Raw genomic sequence first — 15715 nt, 5'->3', positions numbered from 1 at the left:
GGGTTCGAAGATGACAAGACACTTTCATCAAATGTACAGAAACAAATGCCTTTTTCTTGATGGGCACACCCACATTAGATTTGATCTGGCTTAAAGTTTTCATCAAGAACTTTGACTCATCGGGAGACTGGGCCAGTTTCTCTGGTTTGTCTATTCCAAAGTGATGCTTCTTGCAAGGCTGAAAAAGAGGATTTTCTGTCAAATTTATGTAATCTTACAAATTTCATAAACATAATAGTGATGTTTGAAAGATAAAAAGGGCCAGTTTGGTGATGATGACATAACTGAATTTGGTACCACATGGAAGTTCTCAAAACAAAAATCAATGAGATTCAACATGGAACCCTGGTGCACCACAAAAAACACTACTACTACTAATATCTCCTAAACTACTACAGTACACATCGTAACAGCTACATTAAGCTATAGGATTTCTGGGCACACAAAGGTGTGGTACAAGCACATGTACAACAGGATGGGGTCTAAAAGCGTATCCAGGATCTTCCTAGTAAATGATAGTAAATGATTTATCAACCATCAATAAAACCATAACTTACGACTTATAAACAAGGTTGGATACCAACTACACAAAGCGGGCACCTGCACTTAATGTGTCAGTTTGCTCACGAAAGTTTCTACAATGTGCCTTCCAACCACATCTGAAGGCAAAAGTGTTTACAGGTCTTTCAAATAGCCACACTCAAAGGCAGGATCAAAATTCGGCCGTTATAGAGAGGAACAAGACCCAATAAATGTTCAAATGTGGATAACACACTCTCAGACAATCTTGTACACTTGTTTGTACACATGAAAAAATGTGTACAAATGTGTAAAATGAAAAAAGAGAGCTTGAGAGAGAAGTAGGCTACAAGTAGGCTCCTGTTTATTTTCTCACTCCGCACACCTGGCCAGTGGCTGCTTGAAGTGGGCGTGATTGGGTTGGATTGATTGTTGGTTTTGGACAGTCACAGAAACTGTGAGAGGTCTGAGGGAGTTTCAGACACTGTATTTTCAAAGTACTTCAGTTGAAGCATACTGACAGCTTTTGGGAGCCCAAAGTTTATTGACAATAGTGGCAATAATTTAGTGGCAGTTTGATTTAATGCAGATTTGTTTGGTAATATGTACCACTAAAGCACAATCTGAAATGAAAAGATGAGAGTCTTAAGGGCCTCAGTTAACATTTTATTTTAATGCCTTTGTTGTTTCAATACATGTAGTGCCTCCATGGAACATATTCCTTAGTCATATTACCAATGACTCATTACTAATGACGAACTACTGCGCACACACACAACTCCCCCCCCCCCACAACTAGATTGACTGATATTTTGAAAAAGGCATCCCCTAATTATAGACATTGAGAAATCCTGCCTAATTGTGATTAAATGTCATTTAAAAAGATGAATAGAGGTAGATAATTAAATGTAATTATCATAGCCCTTTGTAGGATTTTAATTAATAATTGTATCGAACGCTTGAGGTGAAATGTAACAGGAGTTACAGGAAAAGTAAAGAATCTTACAGCCTTCCTCTTAAACTGTATGAGTCTCTTGATTTATTCTTATTTATGACTTATTCATCATTTATTCAGCCATTAACTGTTGCTGCTATAGGCCCCATAATAGACTCCTTCTCATTTATCTGCACCATCTACAGACAGGTGACAAATTAAAAGAAAACCTGGTCCAGGTCTGAATACTTGACCCCTACAGTGAGGGGATCTGGTGGCTCTGCTGCGGGGGCATTTTGCTGGCATGGTTTGGGTCCACTTGTCCAATCAGAGGGAAGAGTCACTACAAATCAAAACAAAGTTGTTCTGAGTCATCACCTTTATCCTATGATGAAACATCTCTATCCTGATGTGAGTGGTCTCTTTCAGGATGACAATGCCCCAATTCACAGGGCACGAGGAGTCTGAATTCTTCAAAAAGATATTCCCTCATTTGGTGTTGATGATGGTGGTGGAGAGTGCTGACGAACACATCAGTCCAAAATCTCCCATAGGTGTTCAATAGGGTTGAGATCTGGTGACTGCGAGGGCCATAGCGTATGATTCACATCATTTTCATACTCATCAAAACATTCAGTGACCCCTAGTGAATATATAAATTGGGCCATTGTCTTCCTGAAAGAGACCACTCACATCAGGATAGAAATGTTTCATCATAGGATAAAGGTGATGACTCAGAACAACTTTGTATTGATTTGCAGTGAGTCTTCCCTCTGAGTGGACAAGTACACCCAAACCATGCCAGCAAAATGCCCCCCACAGCATTACAGAACCACCAAATCCCCTCACCGTAGGGGTCAAGCATTCAGACCTGTTCCAATTTTTCCTTCAATTTGTCACCCATCTATATCATTGCATGGTGCATGGCCAGTCAAACATAATAAACCTTGCTGAACAATTTGAATACAAAGAAAAGCACTTTAAGATACTTATAAAACATGTGTCATTTAATTTAAGTCTGAATGATAACAAAGAAAACCTCTTAATGTGTTAACCTCAACCCTCTTAATGTGACAAATATATAAACAAACAATGGAGTCACTGGCAAAGGATTATTATCATAAAGACTGTCATGCTTTGATGGAGGTGTAGCCTAATAACACAAACAAAAGAGCAGAGCAGCACAAGGACCTTAATGCCTGCAGGAGAGGCTTCCTGTGCCAACACGGTGCCAACATTCATTCTTTTGTATCTTGTAATGGTTCATTAACAATTTTTCCAGCACCATTTACAATAATGCCCACAGACTGAGATGATATTACCTCACCAGACAGGCTGTGACTTAATGATACAAAAATAGTGAGAGGGCTTATGTGGAAACCAAGCTTTGAAGTTGGAGGAAGGCCATCTGGGAGTCCAAGATAGGACCTTGTACTGCATGTTTTGTTAAACCCTGGAAGGAGAGAGAGAGCGAGAAAGAGAGAAAAAAAATACTGTGATTTTCCCTGTAAGGGTTGCTCCACACTCAGACCTAAAATAGCCTCGTCAGGATGGAATTCGACGTAACTAAAGTAAAGGAAGTGATGCAACGTAGCTGCTCAAGTGAAGACATGAAGACAATCCCTTATTGTTCCTTTCAGGCACCACCCAAGGCAAACAGTGGAGCAGCTGGGATAGAATCATCAAAATGAATGTTCACTGAGTTCATAGATAGTTGCTACACTACATACCATCGAGCAGCATTCACCACTGGACTCTGTTAATCTCTGTAGCTCTCAGAAAAACACACATTTGGTATCTGCCTTGTGGCTTTCTGACTGACAGCTTCGATTGTGAAACATGAACTTGACTGTGACCACTCCCCCCCCCCCCCCCCCACCCTCCCCCACCCCCATAAGACATCTCAAGGAATGTTTGACCCTCATACAAACACACACTGTAACTGATATGATTTATGTGATAACACAATGTCACTCTAAATGAACTGCTATTGTGAAAGGTGAACAAAAACACAGTCCCTTGTGGTAAACACACCACAGAGAAGATAACATTCAACTGATAACTGTGTCTACATGGTGAGCAGCTTTGTAGAATAAGTTAAGTTTACTAAAAGTTTTAATTTCATACTGTGTATACCTGTTGGACATAGTCTCATATACAGTACTGGGGTCAGATTCAAAATATTTTACTGTAAACTGTATATTTTATCAAACTGAGGGCTGCGCTTCCAAAAAATACAATCCTGTTGAATAACTTCCTACATGTAACATGCACAATGCAGATGTGATAGATGTGGTGCAAACATGGGAGGCTTCGACGGCCATCTATTAATGACTGTATAGCTGGTGTGCTTGATAATCTTTTAACATTTGGTTTAAGGGAATGACATGTAAACCACTGGCATTTTCAAAGACAAACAGAAAATACAAGGATAACTTTATGTCCTCAAAACAGTAGCACACCACAAAGTGCTTTAATGGTGAACCTAAAAGCATAACTTCAATTGGAGGATGGAGTTGGCCTGGTGTTTAATGTGGGCACTTACAAGCACAAACAAATGGTAAAAAGGTGGGTTCACCACATTGGTTCAGACTAAAACATCTCCCCTGACATTTCCTTTACTGTCACCATGAAACTTCACCATTTGTGGTTTTGACTGAAATGTCTCAACAACTATTGAACTAATGAAGTGTATTCATTTTGGTGGTTCCCCAGCTTTCCGTTCTGCTCCATCATCAGGTCATTTTTTTAATGTGTCCAATACTTTGTTTAATGACTGAATACTTGCAAAACTAATGGCATTCCCATCAGTGCAATTTGTTGCATGTTGCATGTTAAAATGCCAAACTAAGATAGTGAACATAGTAAACATTATATCTAAACATCAGCATGTTGGCATTGCTACTGTAAGCATGTTAGCGCACTGACATTAGCTTGTAGCTGAAAGCACCACTGTGCCTTTAAGTGAAGCCTGACAGAGCAGCTAGCATGGCTACAGACTCTTAGTCTTGTTATAAACTGCTATAGAGCTGTTTATACATATTTTTATTATCTACAGTTGTATAAATGTAATAATGTGTATCTTTGGGCAGTAAATCTATTGAACAGCTGTTGTTAAACCTTTCTGCAGTACCACCACTTTATATTTACCAAGGGAAGTATGTGTTCATCTTTTGTTTATAACATGTCTCAAGGCTTTTGTGGTGCTGATAAAGAGAGAGTAGGAAGAGGAAGAGAATGGTAAAACATAGGAAAAAGGAAGAGCGGCAGCTGCAGAATAGATCTCTGGTTGCAGCATTTGATGGAGAGGCACAGGAAGTGTAAGCAATTCTCAAGGAGGTGAGATCATGCTCACCCAGAGAGATGATGATGATGGATTCAAGAGGATGATGACTTACAACAGTTACAAATGAGTGCAAGACACAACATGTGTACTGGAATATTAAATATTATGACTGGCCATGACACAAAGCCCATTAGTGCATAATCAAGCAGTGAATCAGATGTTATTATGAAATTTAAAATAGGCAAAAGAATAGAGAAGAACTAATTTGATTTTAATTCAGTAGTCAAAGTGTGAGAGACCACCCTCACCATTAGAGGAAAGACAGGCTCCTCTATATTTGTCCCTTGGAGAGGCCATGACAAATTCCACAGATGACTGTATTCCTACATTTTGTGTCTCTACCTTTCAAACTCCTTGTCACTGGGTGTGATGGCAGTGATCACTCTGCAGCTTTGTCAGAGGAGGCTGGGGGTGTCCAGCCAGAGATCATCACCTCACTGGTGGAGAAAGATGTAGACATAAACACGCAGGTGAGACAAAACCACAACATTAGAAACAAAAGGCTCTTGTCAGTTTGGCATGTATGTCAGCCACTTATAGACACACAGCAGCATGGAGGTGTGGAATGGGTCCAGGTTGTGCGTTTGGATGGATACCTCTCTTCTAATCTGTATTCAGAGGCCATGTGCAGACGTTGCTGCGATTGGGTGCTGACCTCAATCCACACAATGGATGTACTACTCAGCGTGTGTGCATTTGTATCTGATTTGACTGTCATTTAGATTGTTGGCAGTGTTTGTGTACTTAGGAGTGTATTGAGCTCTGTGTATCTGTAGGCTACTACAAGAGATTTGTTCTGTGTGTGTGTATGCGGATATACATGCATGCTTGTTTGCACCTGTAAGTATATGTGCAATTACATTAGCATGTGTGCTTGTGTGTGCCTGTCATCGTGTGTGGCAGGTTGCTACAGGAGTGGCAGTGGCAGCTCTTTTTAAACAGACTCCACATTAGACAGAGAAAATGCGAGAACAGAGGGTAGAAAAAGAAAAATGAGGCCTCGTGTGACCAACCAGTTCTGAACCCACCCAGACTCTTGTTTACAGTTTCATCACTTCAAAGAGAAAATTTAGACAGACTAGATGGAGAATTGCTGCCCACATAATTGCAGCCTGTAGAAAAGATGACAGCAACAACAGGTCAAAGCAACTGTGCTTTACATTTTGCAATGTTGTCTTCCTTCCAACAGTTTGGTTTGACTGATTTCTTTCCAGTTCTATTGTACTGCATCCTGCGGCACATCCTGCAGCTACAGCACGTACTGGAATGTCCTGCATTGAGTCAGCGACAGATGTCTCAGGATAGACATCATATCCCTTCATTGCATGTTTGATTAGACACAACAATGACCGGTGTTTCCACAGGCACCTAAAGAGAGAGTTGGACCATCTTGAACAGAACATGATCGATGCCAGCGTGAGGGATAGCCTACATACATCTGGAATCAATGATCACTTAGCTGATGCAGGAACATTTGCTTGACATCATAGTGATGTCACCTCTTTTTTTCTGGGTGAACCCTGGGTTTCAGCTGCAAAAAGTGCTTACACAGAGCTGAATGAGCAGAGCTGAACATGACAAATGTGCAAAGTAAGGACATGGCCTTTTTTCCACTTGTCAATTCCAAGCTGACTTCCCATTATACTTTCAGTGACCTTTCAGGTTGTTTGGTTTGCTTTTGTGGCCTGTGTTTGCGTCTGTGTGTGGGTAGCTGGTTTGTGGCACTGAAGACGTATTGGCAAAGGTTCAAAGAGGAGCACAACAAGCTACTGAACTACAGTTGTAAACTGTGCCAAGTTAGTGTTCAAAGCTCCCCAATGGAGGGCTTATATTTTTGTATAAAATGAAATGTAGGTTACACAGAAACATCCAGTCTCCCTTGTTCAGAGGCTCTCCTGGAATGTGATTGGATTTACAAGGTCAAGAGGGAAAACAGGTCAGAAGCATGATGTTACTGCATGACTTTAAAATTCAAACAGTGACATAAGCTTTCTAAATTCTAAATAAGATTATATTGCATTTTACTGCTGCACATAATCCACTTCAGTACATGTCCTTCTCTGGTGGAATCTTTCAACCAGGCTGTGATACTTCTCCTCTACAGAGACACTAACTGAGACAAGGAGCCTGAAAAACATGACAGTGGCTCTAAAAAAAAAAGCAATCAAAGAACAATAGCATCATTACCATTACATTTTATGCTCTTATTCTCTGTCTCTACAACTCTACCTACATTTACCATGATATTTATAAAGGAAGGCTGTTGAATCTGTTGAACAGGGAAATAAATCTAATTTATCTTCTGAATATGCATAATAAATATTTACTCTAAATCTACTGAATTCTTAGAATCCACTGTATATATTGAATTGAATATTTGGGATTTTCAAATACAGACTAGAAGAAACTCAACCAAGATTTTCACTACCTGTCCAGTTTATTCATTTTCCAGCTGCAGGTATTTTATTATAGTGTGTTACTCAGGTTGGACTGCATTGACGCACTGCCTGGTCATGATATCCAAATAGCGCCACTCCCTGGACAGCCTACTTACAACATTTTATTCCATTGAGGTCATCCTGCATGAGGCCAAAGTTTAGAAGCCTAGCAACAACATTATTTAGCCTCTTATATAACAATTTCAAGTATAGCTTAGATTAGTTTTTATTTAGAACAATTAACATCTTCACAAAATATCTCTGAGAACATTATTTGTATTTGCTGATTTTGGACCACTATAGTTCTGCTGATAAAAATCCCCCCAAAAGACACGTGGTTCTGTGTGAATACACAAACATAAGCAGCCTGGCCAACTACATGCACAGTTGAAAATTACACTGAGGCCCTTGTAAGCAAACATGCTGATGAGGGTAGGACAGCAAAACTGTGTAACCATTTAACTGTAATAATAATAATAATAATAATAATAATAATAATAATAATAATAATAACATAATTTAATAATCAATGTTTTCTCTCTTTTTCCCCCTGTAGTTTTACATGTTTTGAATATTACATTGACTCTGTTCATGCTGGTAAGAACGTAAAGAAGAAAGCACTGAGTACAGATTAAATGACCTGGAATTTGGACTTTGTATTATGTTAATATTGCACCCTGGATTCCTCAATAATCAATTGATAAAGAGACTACAGATACTAAATGCATTATCAGCACTCATAGATTGAAAGAAAATGTAGAGGTAAAATTACAGTGATGAGAAATTGGTTTGTTTATCATTGTACAACATGAATTACAAGCTCATAAGATATGTACAGAGAAGATACTGATATTAACTTTTATTCTTTCTCTTATGCTTTGTAGCAAAATGTATAATGTGGAAAGCAAAGCACATTTCACAGACAACAGTGTATGCTGTATATATATGGTCAATTTGTAGGAGCGCTGTAAATATTTAGAAGCTTCAGTCTACCAAAAATAGAGAAGTGGGTCAAAGAGGACTTTCAGCACAGTGACGTTTTCCTACTGATGGTGAGGACTGAGGGGCGCAGGCGCCACCCCACGTTTTCCCCGGTCGTGTCAAGATGGTTACCCTTGATTTGTGAAACTCTCGCGAGATTTGTACGCGTTGTTTCTTCATTGTGCGTGTTGTACAAAATAATGTTTTATGATGTGACAACACTTGGTTAGGGTAAGGGAAAGGTTTGACTTAAAATATTCAGTCTCGCGAGATCTTTCGCGTGTCTGGGCTCTAGGCATGACCATTTTCCTCCCGCGTTGTATCATCAAAGATTGTATATGTTTAAGAAGATGAATCACTTGTGCGTAAGAAACGGGACAATTTAGAGAAAAAAAATGTCTCAGCAAAAGCCAAGAATGAGTTAAAGTGATCAACTTTATGTGATTTTAGCTTCTTTTTGTAGATAAATTAGTTGCTTTAACTTTCTCAATGACACACATACAGCGCTTATTGAGCGAATGACGACATGATACATTTGAGGGAGAGTGAGACCTCTTATCTTTCTCTATCTTTGATCCCGTGCTTGCCCCGGTTTCTTAGCACTGGTTGTGATGCTACATTTTGGGTTGAATATACACCTTTTTGAGGTTTTTGTTTATCTGTAGTTATTTTGTGCAGTTTAACTACCCTGAAGCTGAACGGGCAACATTGTGAAACATGGCAGGAGTTATCCGGAGGCTCGACGAGACTGTTGTCAACCGGATTGCTGCAGGAGAAGTTATCCAGCGTCCTGCCAATGCCGTCAAGGAAATGATTGAAAACTGGTAACTAACTATCCCAAGTTACATAATGCAGTCAATTTTAAAACGTGAGTTAAAGTTAGATATTAAACGGCAGTCTCAAATAATCAGCAGTGGGACTAATACAGCTGACAATGTCGTGCAGTAGCTTCTGTTGTTTACATCCCGTTTGTGGCAAAGCAGCTTATTATCACTGGTTATATTAGCTGCGACACTGCGGACTGACTGAATAACTCCACCTAAAAAGCAACAGGGCTGTATAATAACTTCAATTTGTGTTTGGAAATGTTACAGTCTGGATGCCAAGTCCACCAGCATCCAGGTGACGGTGAAAGACGGCGGGCTGAAGCTCCTCCAGATTCAGGACAACGGCACCGGCATCAGGGTGCTGCACTTTATTTCTTCACAACCTGTCTGTGTTTACATTGTTTAGTTACAAACTGGATGCCACAGTTGGCTTTAGTGATGTCTATTTAATCCAAATATCATACTAGAGAATACAGACAGTTGTTGCTTTATCTATTTGCTTGTGGTAGGTGTAACTGAGGGATTTGTGGCAAAATCTTAATTAAACGGTTCATTTGCTAGATTTTAGTGAAGCTTCTCATCTTCAGCTGTCAGTGAATCTGGCCCAGATGTAATCACATGACCTCAGAGAGTTTGACCCCTTCACAGTTGATGCTGCCACCAGTTTTGTTTTAGTGTTCATTCAGTTTCATGTCCAAGGGGCCTGCCTTTACACTCATGTAATATTCACCACAGCTGTCACATGTGATGTCACACACTATTATAGCTCCCCTGCAGAGCCCGACTCAAAGAGCTATAGTGTTAAGATGATGGTTTATGGGGAAAGCTGACTCCTTTTTGACACATAAGAGACGTCCACTGGTTTAGGGTTTTTTGATTTTCCCCTGAATGTATGTGCTACCAGAAGGTGTGACTCTGACAAACTGTGTGACTTCCCACGCTTTTGTAAAAGTCTGTTGGTTTCTCTGACTGACAGAGATATCCATCTTTTTTTGTGATGTAGAAAGAAGATATGGAAATTGTTTGTGAACGCTTTACCACGAGCAAACTCCAGACTTTTGCGGACCTCTCGGCTATTTCAACCTATGGATTCAGAGGAGAGGTGGGCAGTGCTGTGAGCTGTTATCTCGCCTTCAGTAGACCAATACTGTACAAAATGTTGAAACATCTGTTGTCTGTGTACTTGTTTGCAGGCCCTTGCTAGTATAAGCCATGTTGCTCATGTGACCATAACGACAAAGACAGCTGATGCCAAGTGTGCCTACAGGTATGGTTACGTTTTAAATCGTGGCTTTCTTATCTGCTTTACTGCTTCCCTAGGAGATCAAACATGTTTATAAGGTTACCAGGATGGCCAAACTTTGAATGACGAAACAATTCTCTCATCCTGTTTCTGTGCAGAGCCAACTACAGCGATGGCAAACTAAAAGGCCCTCCTAAACCCTGTGCTGGAAACCAGGGAACACAAATCCTCGTGAGTTTGTGCACCACCTACCTCTTACAGAATGAAGTTAACGGATGTTAAGAACATTACAAGTTTTCCTGTCTTGTTTGCAGGTGGAGGACCTCTTTTATAATGTGTCCACCAGGAGGAAAGCTTTAAAAAGCCCCAGTGATGAGTACTCCAGGATTGTAGAGGTTGTCAGCAGGTCTGAGCTTTTCTCCTTGTGTCTCATGAAAGCTGCTTTTTTGATGAACATCATTTTATTTGGATAACTTCTTATCCGGATTCATGTCAAGCATGTTATTTTGCAGGTACGCCATACACAATTCAGGGAAAAGCTTTTCTGTCAAGAAGGTCTGTTTTTTTTCTTTCTTTTTAAAAAATAAATACTTGACTTAAGAACAAAGTTATTGCAGGAAACTTTTCAAATTGCTTCAAGCACATCATTCTTTATGGTCTGTGTTAACGTCTCTCCTTTTCCTTTTCCAGCAAGGAGAGACTGTGGCAGACGTGAGGACTCTTCCCAACGCATCTGTAGTAGATAATATTCGAGGAGTTTTTGGCAATGCAGTCAGCAGGTATTAATCAACAAAGAAAAAAAATAGCTTTGATGCTTTTCAGTTACAGTATGTGACCTTTTATCATGCTTAAGGCAGACTGCATGACTGGCTTTGTGGTATGTTCCCAGGGAGCTGATCGAAGTTGGCTGTGAGGATCTGAAGCTTGCTTATAAGATGAAAGGCTACATCTCAAACGCAAACTACTCAGTCAAAAAATGCCTGCTGATCCTCTTCATCAACCGTACGTGCCGTAGAAACGTAGCTCACTGGTTAAGATGATTTAGTCTTGTTAGCACTTTGTTAAATGGAGAATGTGATGTGTGATCTCTCAGATCGTCTGGTGGAGTCGAGTGCTTTGAAGAAAGCAATCGAGACAGTTTACGCTGCATACCTGCCTAAGAACACACATCCTTTTCTTTATCTCAGGTAACTAAATGTGCATTTGTCTGTATTTTACATGGTTAAATGCCTTTCTGTATTCACTGATTCTTTCTAATTGCCACAGCTTAGAGATTGCCCCACAGAATGTAGATGTGAACGTCCATCCCACAAAACATGAGGTGCATTTCCTGCACGAAGACAGTGTCATTGAGAGCATTCAGAAGCACATTGAGAGCAAACTGCTGGGCTCCAACTCCTCACGCACATATTTCACTCAGGTATGATATGACTGGATCACTATCTCTGTACTATCTCTGTGCTTGCATTACTACAGCAATAATTGATGAGGTCTCCATATTTTATTATGGCAACATGTTTTTGCTAAGCTTCCTCTCAGAGATGATCTGTCAGAAGTGTGACCATTTTCTTTATAAAAATATACAAGTGTCTGGACAATGCACCAGTCAGTCTATAATGACAGATACAGTTTGTGTGTTCGTGCAGACGTTGCTGCCGGGCCTGTCAGTCTCAGGTGGCAGTGAGGTGAAGTCCTCCGGCACCACAGCAGAATCCGGCGAGCGAGTCTACGCACATCAGATGGTGAGGACTGATTGTCGCGCTCAGAAGCTGGATGCCTTCCTCCAACCAAAAGAGAAGCCACCTCCTGACCCCGAACCAGCTGGTCCCGGAAGCATGGAGGCTACGACCAAAACCGTAGAGCCACATGATGTAGAGATGGACGAGACGGATGACGCAGACCTGCTGCAGGCCCTGGATGAGCAAGAGGCAGAGGTGCCAAAAGACGACAAAGAAAGCAGCGTCAGTACTCATGACGTTCAAAGGTGAGTCCCCTCTGGCAGTGTGTGTTGGTGTGTAAAGCAGGTAAAACACTGCACAACCTTTAGTGTGTCATGTGAGTCATGAATCATGTCAGTGCTAGTTTGTGTGGGCTGGTATTAACAGAGAATTATGCAGCATTTCCTCACATCAATTAGTAACATAATCAGTAATTATAACCTACTTCTGCAAGTCAGACCAAGTCTTGATTGTATAATTGATCCTGGGGTGTGATCAGATCTGAACATTGACCGGCGGCAAAAGAGTTCCGTAAGAGTGTGAAGAAGAGAGAGTAAAAGTAAACATCCCTCATAAATGAAGTAATCTTCAACTGGGTCAATCAGTAACAAAATGTTATTGACCTATAACAAATTAGCATGTGACAGTAGTTCAGTATGACAGTTTGTGTTTTTAAAAGATTAATTCAAAGTCCTACTAGTCGACATTTTTTATACTAAGTGTATCATATGACTGCATGTATTTTGAAAAGCGCTGCTCACAGTGAAGAACACAACTCTTGGCAGCTTTTAACTCAGTGTTTTGGTTTTACAGCTGCACATTTACAGTACAGTTAGGCCTCACCAGCTCTCATTAACCCCGTTTTCAGCAGCTGGCAGTTATTTTCTTCAACAAAAGCTCTGATAAACCCACTGTAGGCTACCTGCACAGCATCAAACAGCAGAGAGACAATGTTAATGAGCAGCTGGTGAAGACTAGCAGTTAAAGACCCAGATATAAGGAGCTGGTAAATACCAAAATCAGAAAAAGTGAGTGAATATTGGACTCATATATATATATATATTATATATTTACCAGGTGGCTAGACACAGGACTCCAAATAATTGCCAATGTTGCTTTATGTTATCTGGATTTATACATAACTATAACTACATAAGATAACATGTTGAAGGTAAGTTTGTCAAATTGTGGATTTCTTCCACCCCCAAGTGGCCATTTTTGTATTACACACATTTTGTCATGTTGCTTTAATTAAGACAAAAATATTTGCCACTCATTACATGTGTGGTAAAATGTTTTTCACACTGTAAGCTGAGGAGTTTGTCTGATTGTACTGTATGGTTGGTTGCATGAAATATTATGAAGTAGTGAACATGCAGAGTGCACCGTGTGTTGGAGATGTGACAGCGGTGTGTTTGTGTGTTTTATTATGAACCAGGAAGCGTCCCAGGAAAGAGGAGCAGCAGCAGGAAAAAGAAGAGGAGGACCAGACAGCTGCAGACACGTTCAAGAGACGAGTTATCAAACTGAACAGCATCAAAGACCTGAGAACTGAGATCACAGATAACACACACAAAGGTATGATCAAATAACAAACTCTTCCACTTCAGATTATATCATTTTAAAAGCTGAACATTAGAATAATTATAGATCTTATTTGATTTATCTACTCAGTCTTCCTCCTGTGTGTGTACAGGACTTCAAGAAATGCTGCAGAATCATTCATTTGTGGGCTGCGTCAATCCCCAGTGGACTCTGATCCAGCATCACACCAAACTGTACCTGCTCAACACCAGCAAACTCAGGTCAGAGCCAAAGCAAACACACATAGGTTACTTCAGTTGTTACAGTCTGTTGCTTTTTGACTCATTTCACTTCTCTTTTTTTTCTGTTGCAGCCAGGAACTTTTCTACCAAATACTGATCTATGACTTTGGGAACTTTGGTGTACTAAGACTATCTGTAAGTAATGTTGAATGTAGATTGTAAATAATCTAAATATGTTGTACAGGTTATGATTTTTTTAAATGGATAATTATGTGAATTTAGACACCTGCTCCAATTTATGAGCTGGCCATGTTGGCTCTGGACTCTGAGGAGAGCGGCTGGACAGAGGAGGATGGACCTAAAGAAGGCTTGGCTCAGTACATAGTGGACTTCCTGAAGAAGAAAGCTGAGATGCTGGAGGACTACTTTTCCATGGAGATAGACCAGGTCAGTGTACATCCACTGGTCCGAAATACTGTCTTGTACTCTAAGAACTGAAGGTTTGAGTTGAATTTTGCTGCCAGTGTATTTCTTCATCATGTTAACAAATATTTGTGCATTACAGGAAGGAAATCTGATAGGACTGCCGTTGCTGCTTGATAAGTACACTCCCATCATGGAGGGTCTTCCAATGTTCATCCTGCGCCTGGCCACTGAGGTGAAGTTCTTGTTAGTTTCTCCTCCTCCTTCCAAGACGTTTGTGGAAACACAAGCTGTATCTGAAGGCTTTTGCTTGTTGGTATTGTGCAGGTGAACTGGGACAGTGAGAAGGAGTGCTTCAGAGACTTCTGTAAGGAGTGCAGCATGTTCTACTCCATCAGGAAGCAGTACATCCTGGAGGCAGAGCCGGGGGAGGAGCAGGTGTGGAGGATCTCACATGTTCAATAACGACTTCTAACACTAAATTCTCATTCCGTAAAGTAAAAACTGTAGTTGTATCAGAATTTTAACTTCCTTTGCTTTACAATAACATAACACATTAATGAGAAAAAGCTGAATTGATGAGTGATGTGTTATATGCTCGTCTTTCAGGATGCTGAGCTGAACTCATGGCGTTGGAAAGTTGAGCATGTCATCTTCAAGGCTTTCCGAACTCTCTTCAGTCCTCCAAAGCACTTGAGCGAGGACGGCACCGTGCTGCAGATAGCTAACTTACCTGACCTCTATAAAGTGTTTGAGAGATGCTGAATCTAAATGTCAAACTTGACTGAAAAAAAACCATACATGCTGCTCTTTTATACTTGATTTATATTGTGTTGTAAATAAAATCTTTGTATGAAACGTTTTTGCAAATCATATTCCATGAGGAGTTTCTGTCACAGGAAATGTCTGCTCTGAATGGCCTATCTATATGTGCCAAGCCTTCACATGGTTTTCTAAAAGTAAGACTCAGGACATGCAGCCAGGAAAAATCGAATTGGGTCATGAGTCCCATAACGATGCCTAAAATGTGGCAGCACACTCGGCTTAACTTTTATTACATCTACATTTCCCCTGTCAGTCTGAGACGCGTGTGCAGAGCGGAGGGATCAGAGCTCAGCGTGAAGGAAAATTAACACCTGCAGTAGTGTTTCCAAATACCTCTGGGACAATTACAAGTTTGTAACGCCTGTATAAGCCTGGAAAATTAAATTCTACGGCTATTCCAGATTTTCCACGAGTAAAGGAAACCTGCAAAACTGTATTTCCATGATCTATACTCTGGCATAGAAATCCCTAACTATGCCTCTATCTTTATTCCAGTCACAACTTATCTGGAAATAAACTTAAGGATAAAGAGGCAAACTCCAGATTTGAAGAGGCAAAACATGGCCTTCACTTTTCCGACAGGGATTGAAAACTGCCAAAAAACAACAGATTAAATATTCTGAAATATTACTGGGTATTAACTTTGGAAAACTATCAACAACAATAGTCATACCTCATATTTTTACTATACTGAT

At 40.3% G+C, this 15715-nt stretch overlaps 1 protein-coding gene across 1 annotated transcript; it reads left to right on the top strand.

The window, feature by feature from the left end:
- Nucleotides 1–8771: 8771 nt before the first annotated feature.
- On the top strand, nt 8772–15057 carry mlh1 (mutL homolog 1, colon cancer, nonpolyposis type 2 (E. coli)). The gene is made up of 19 exons (XM_042432989.1): nt 8772–9042; nt 9313–9403; nt 10049–10147; nt 10239–10312; nt 10447–10519; nt 10603–10694; nt 10801–10843; nt 10979–11067; nt 11178–11290; nt 11382–11475; nt 11555–11708; nt 11935–12272; nt 13445–13584; nt 13703–13811; nt 13904–13967; nt 14055–14219; nt 14338–14430; nt 14523–14633; nt 14805–15057. The coding sequence occupies exons 1-19, from the start codon at nt 8936–8938 to the stop codon at nt 14958–14960; spliced, it is 2205 nt and encodes a 734-aa protein (XP_042288923.1). The 5' UTR covers nt 8772–8935; the 3' UTR covers nt 14961–15057.
- The last annotated feature ends 658 nt before the right edge of the window (nt 15058–15715 follow it).

This window comes from Thunnus maccoyii, chromosome 14, assembly GCF_910596095.1.
Source record: "Thunnus maccoyii chromosome 14, fThuMac1.1, whole genome shotgun sequence".
Classification (NCBI taxonomy): domain Eukaryota; kingdom Metazoa; phylum Chordata; class Actinopteri; order Scombriformes; family Scombridae; genus Thunnus; species Thunnus maccoyii.
Note: the sequence above shows the minus strand (reverse complement) of the source record. Positions and strands in the feature narration are given on the sequence as shown.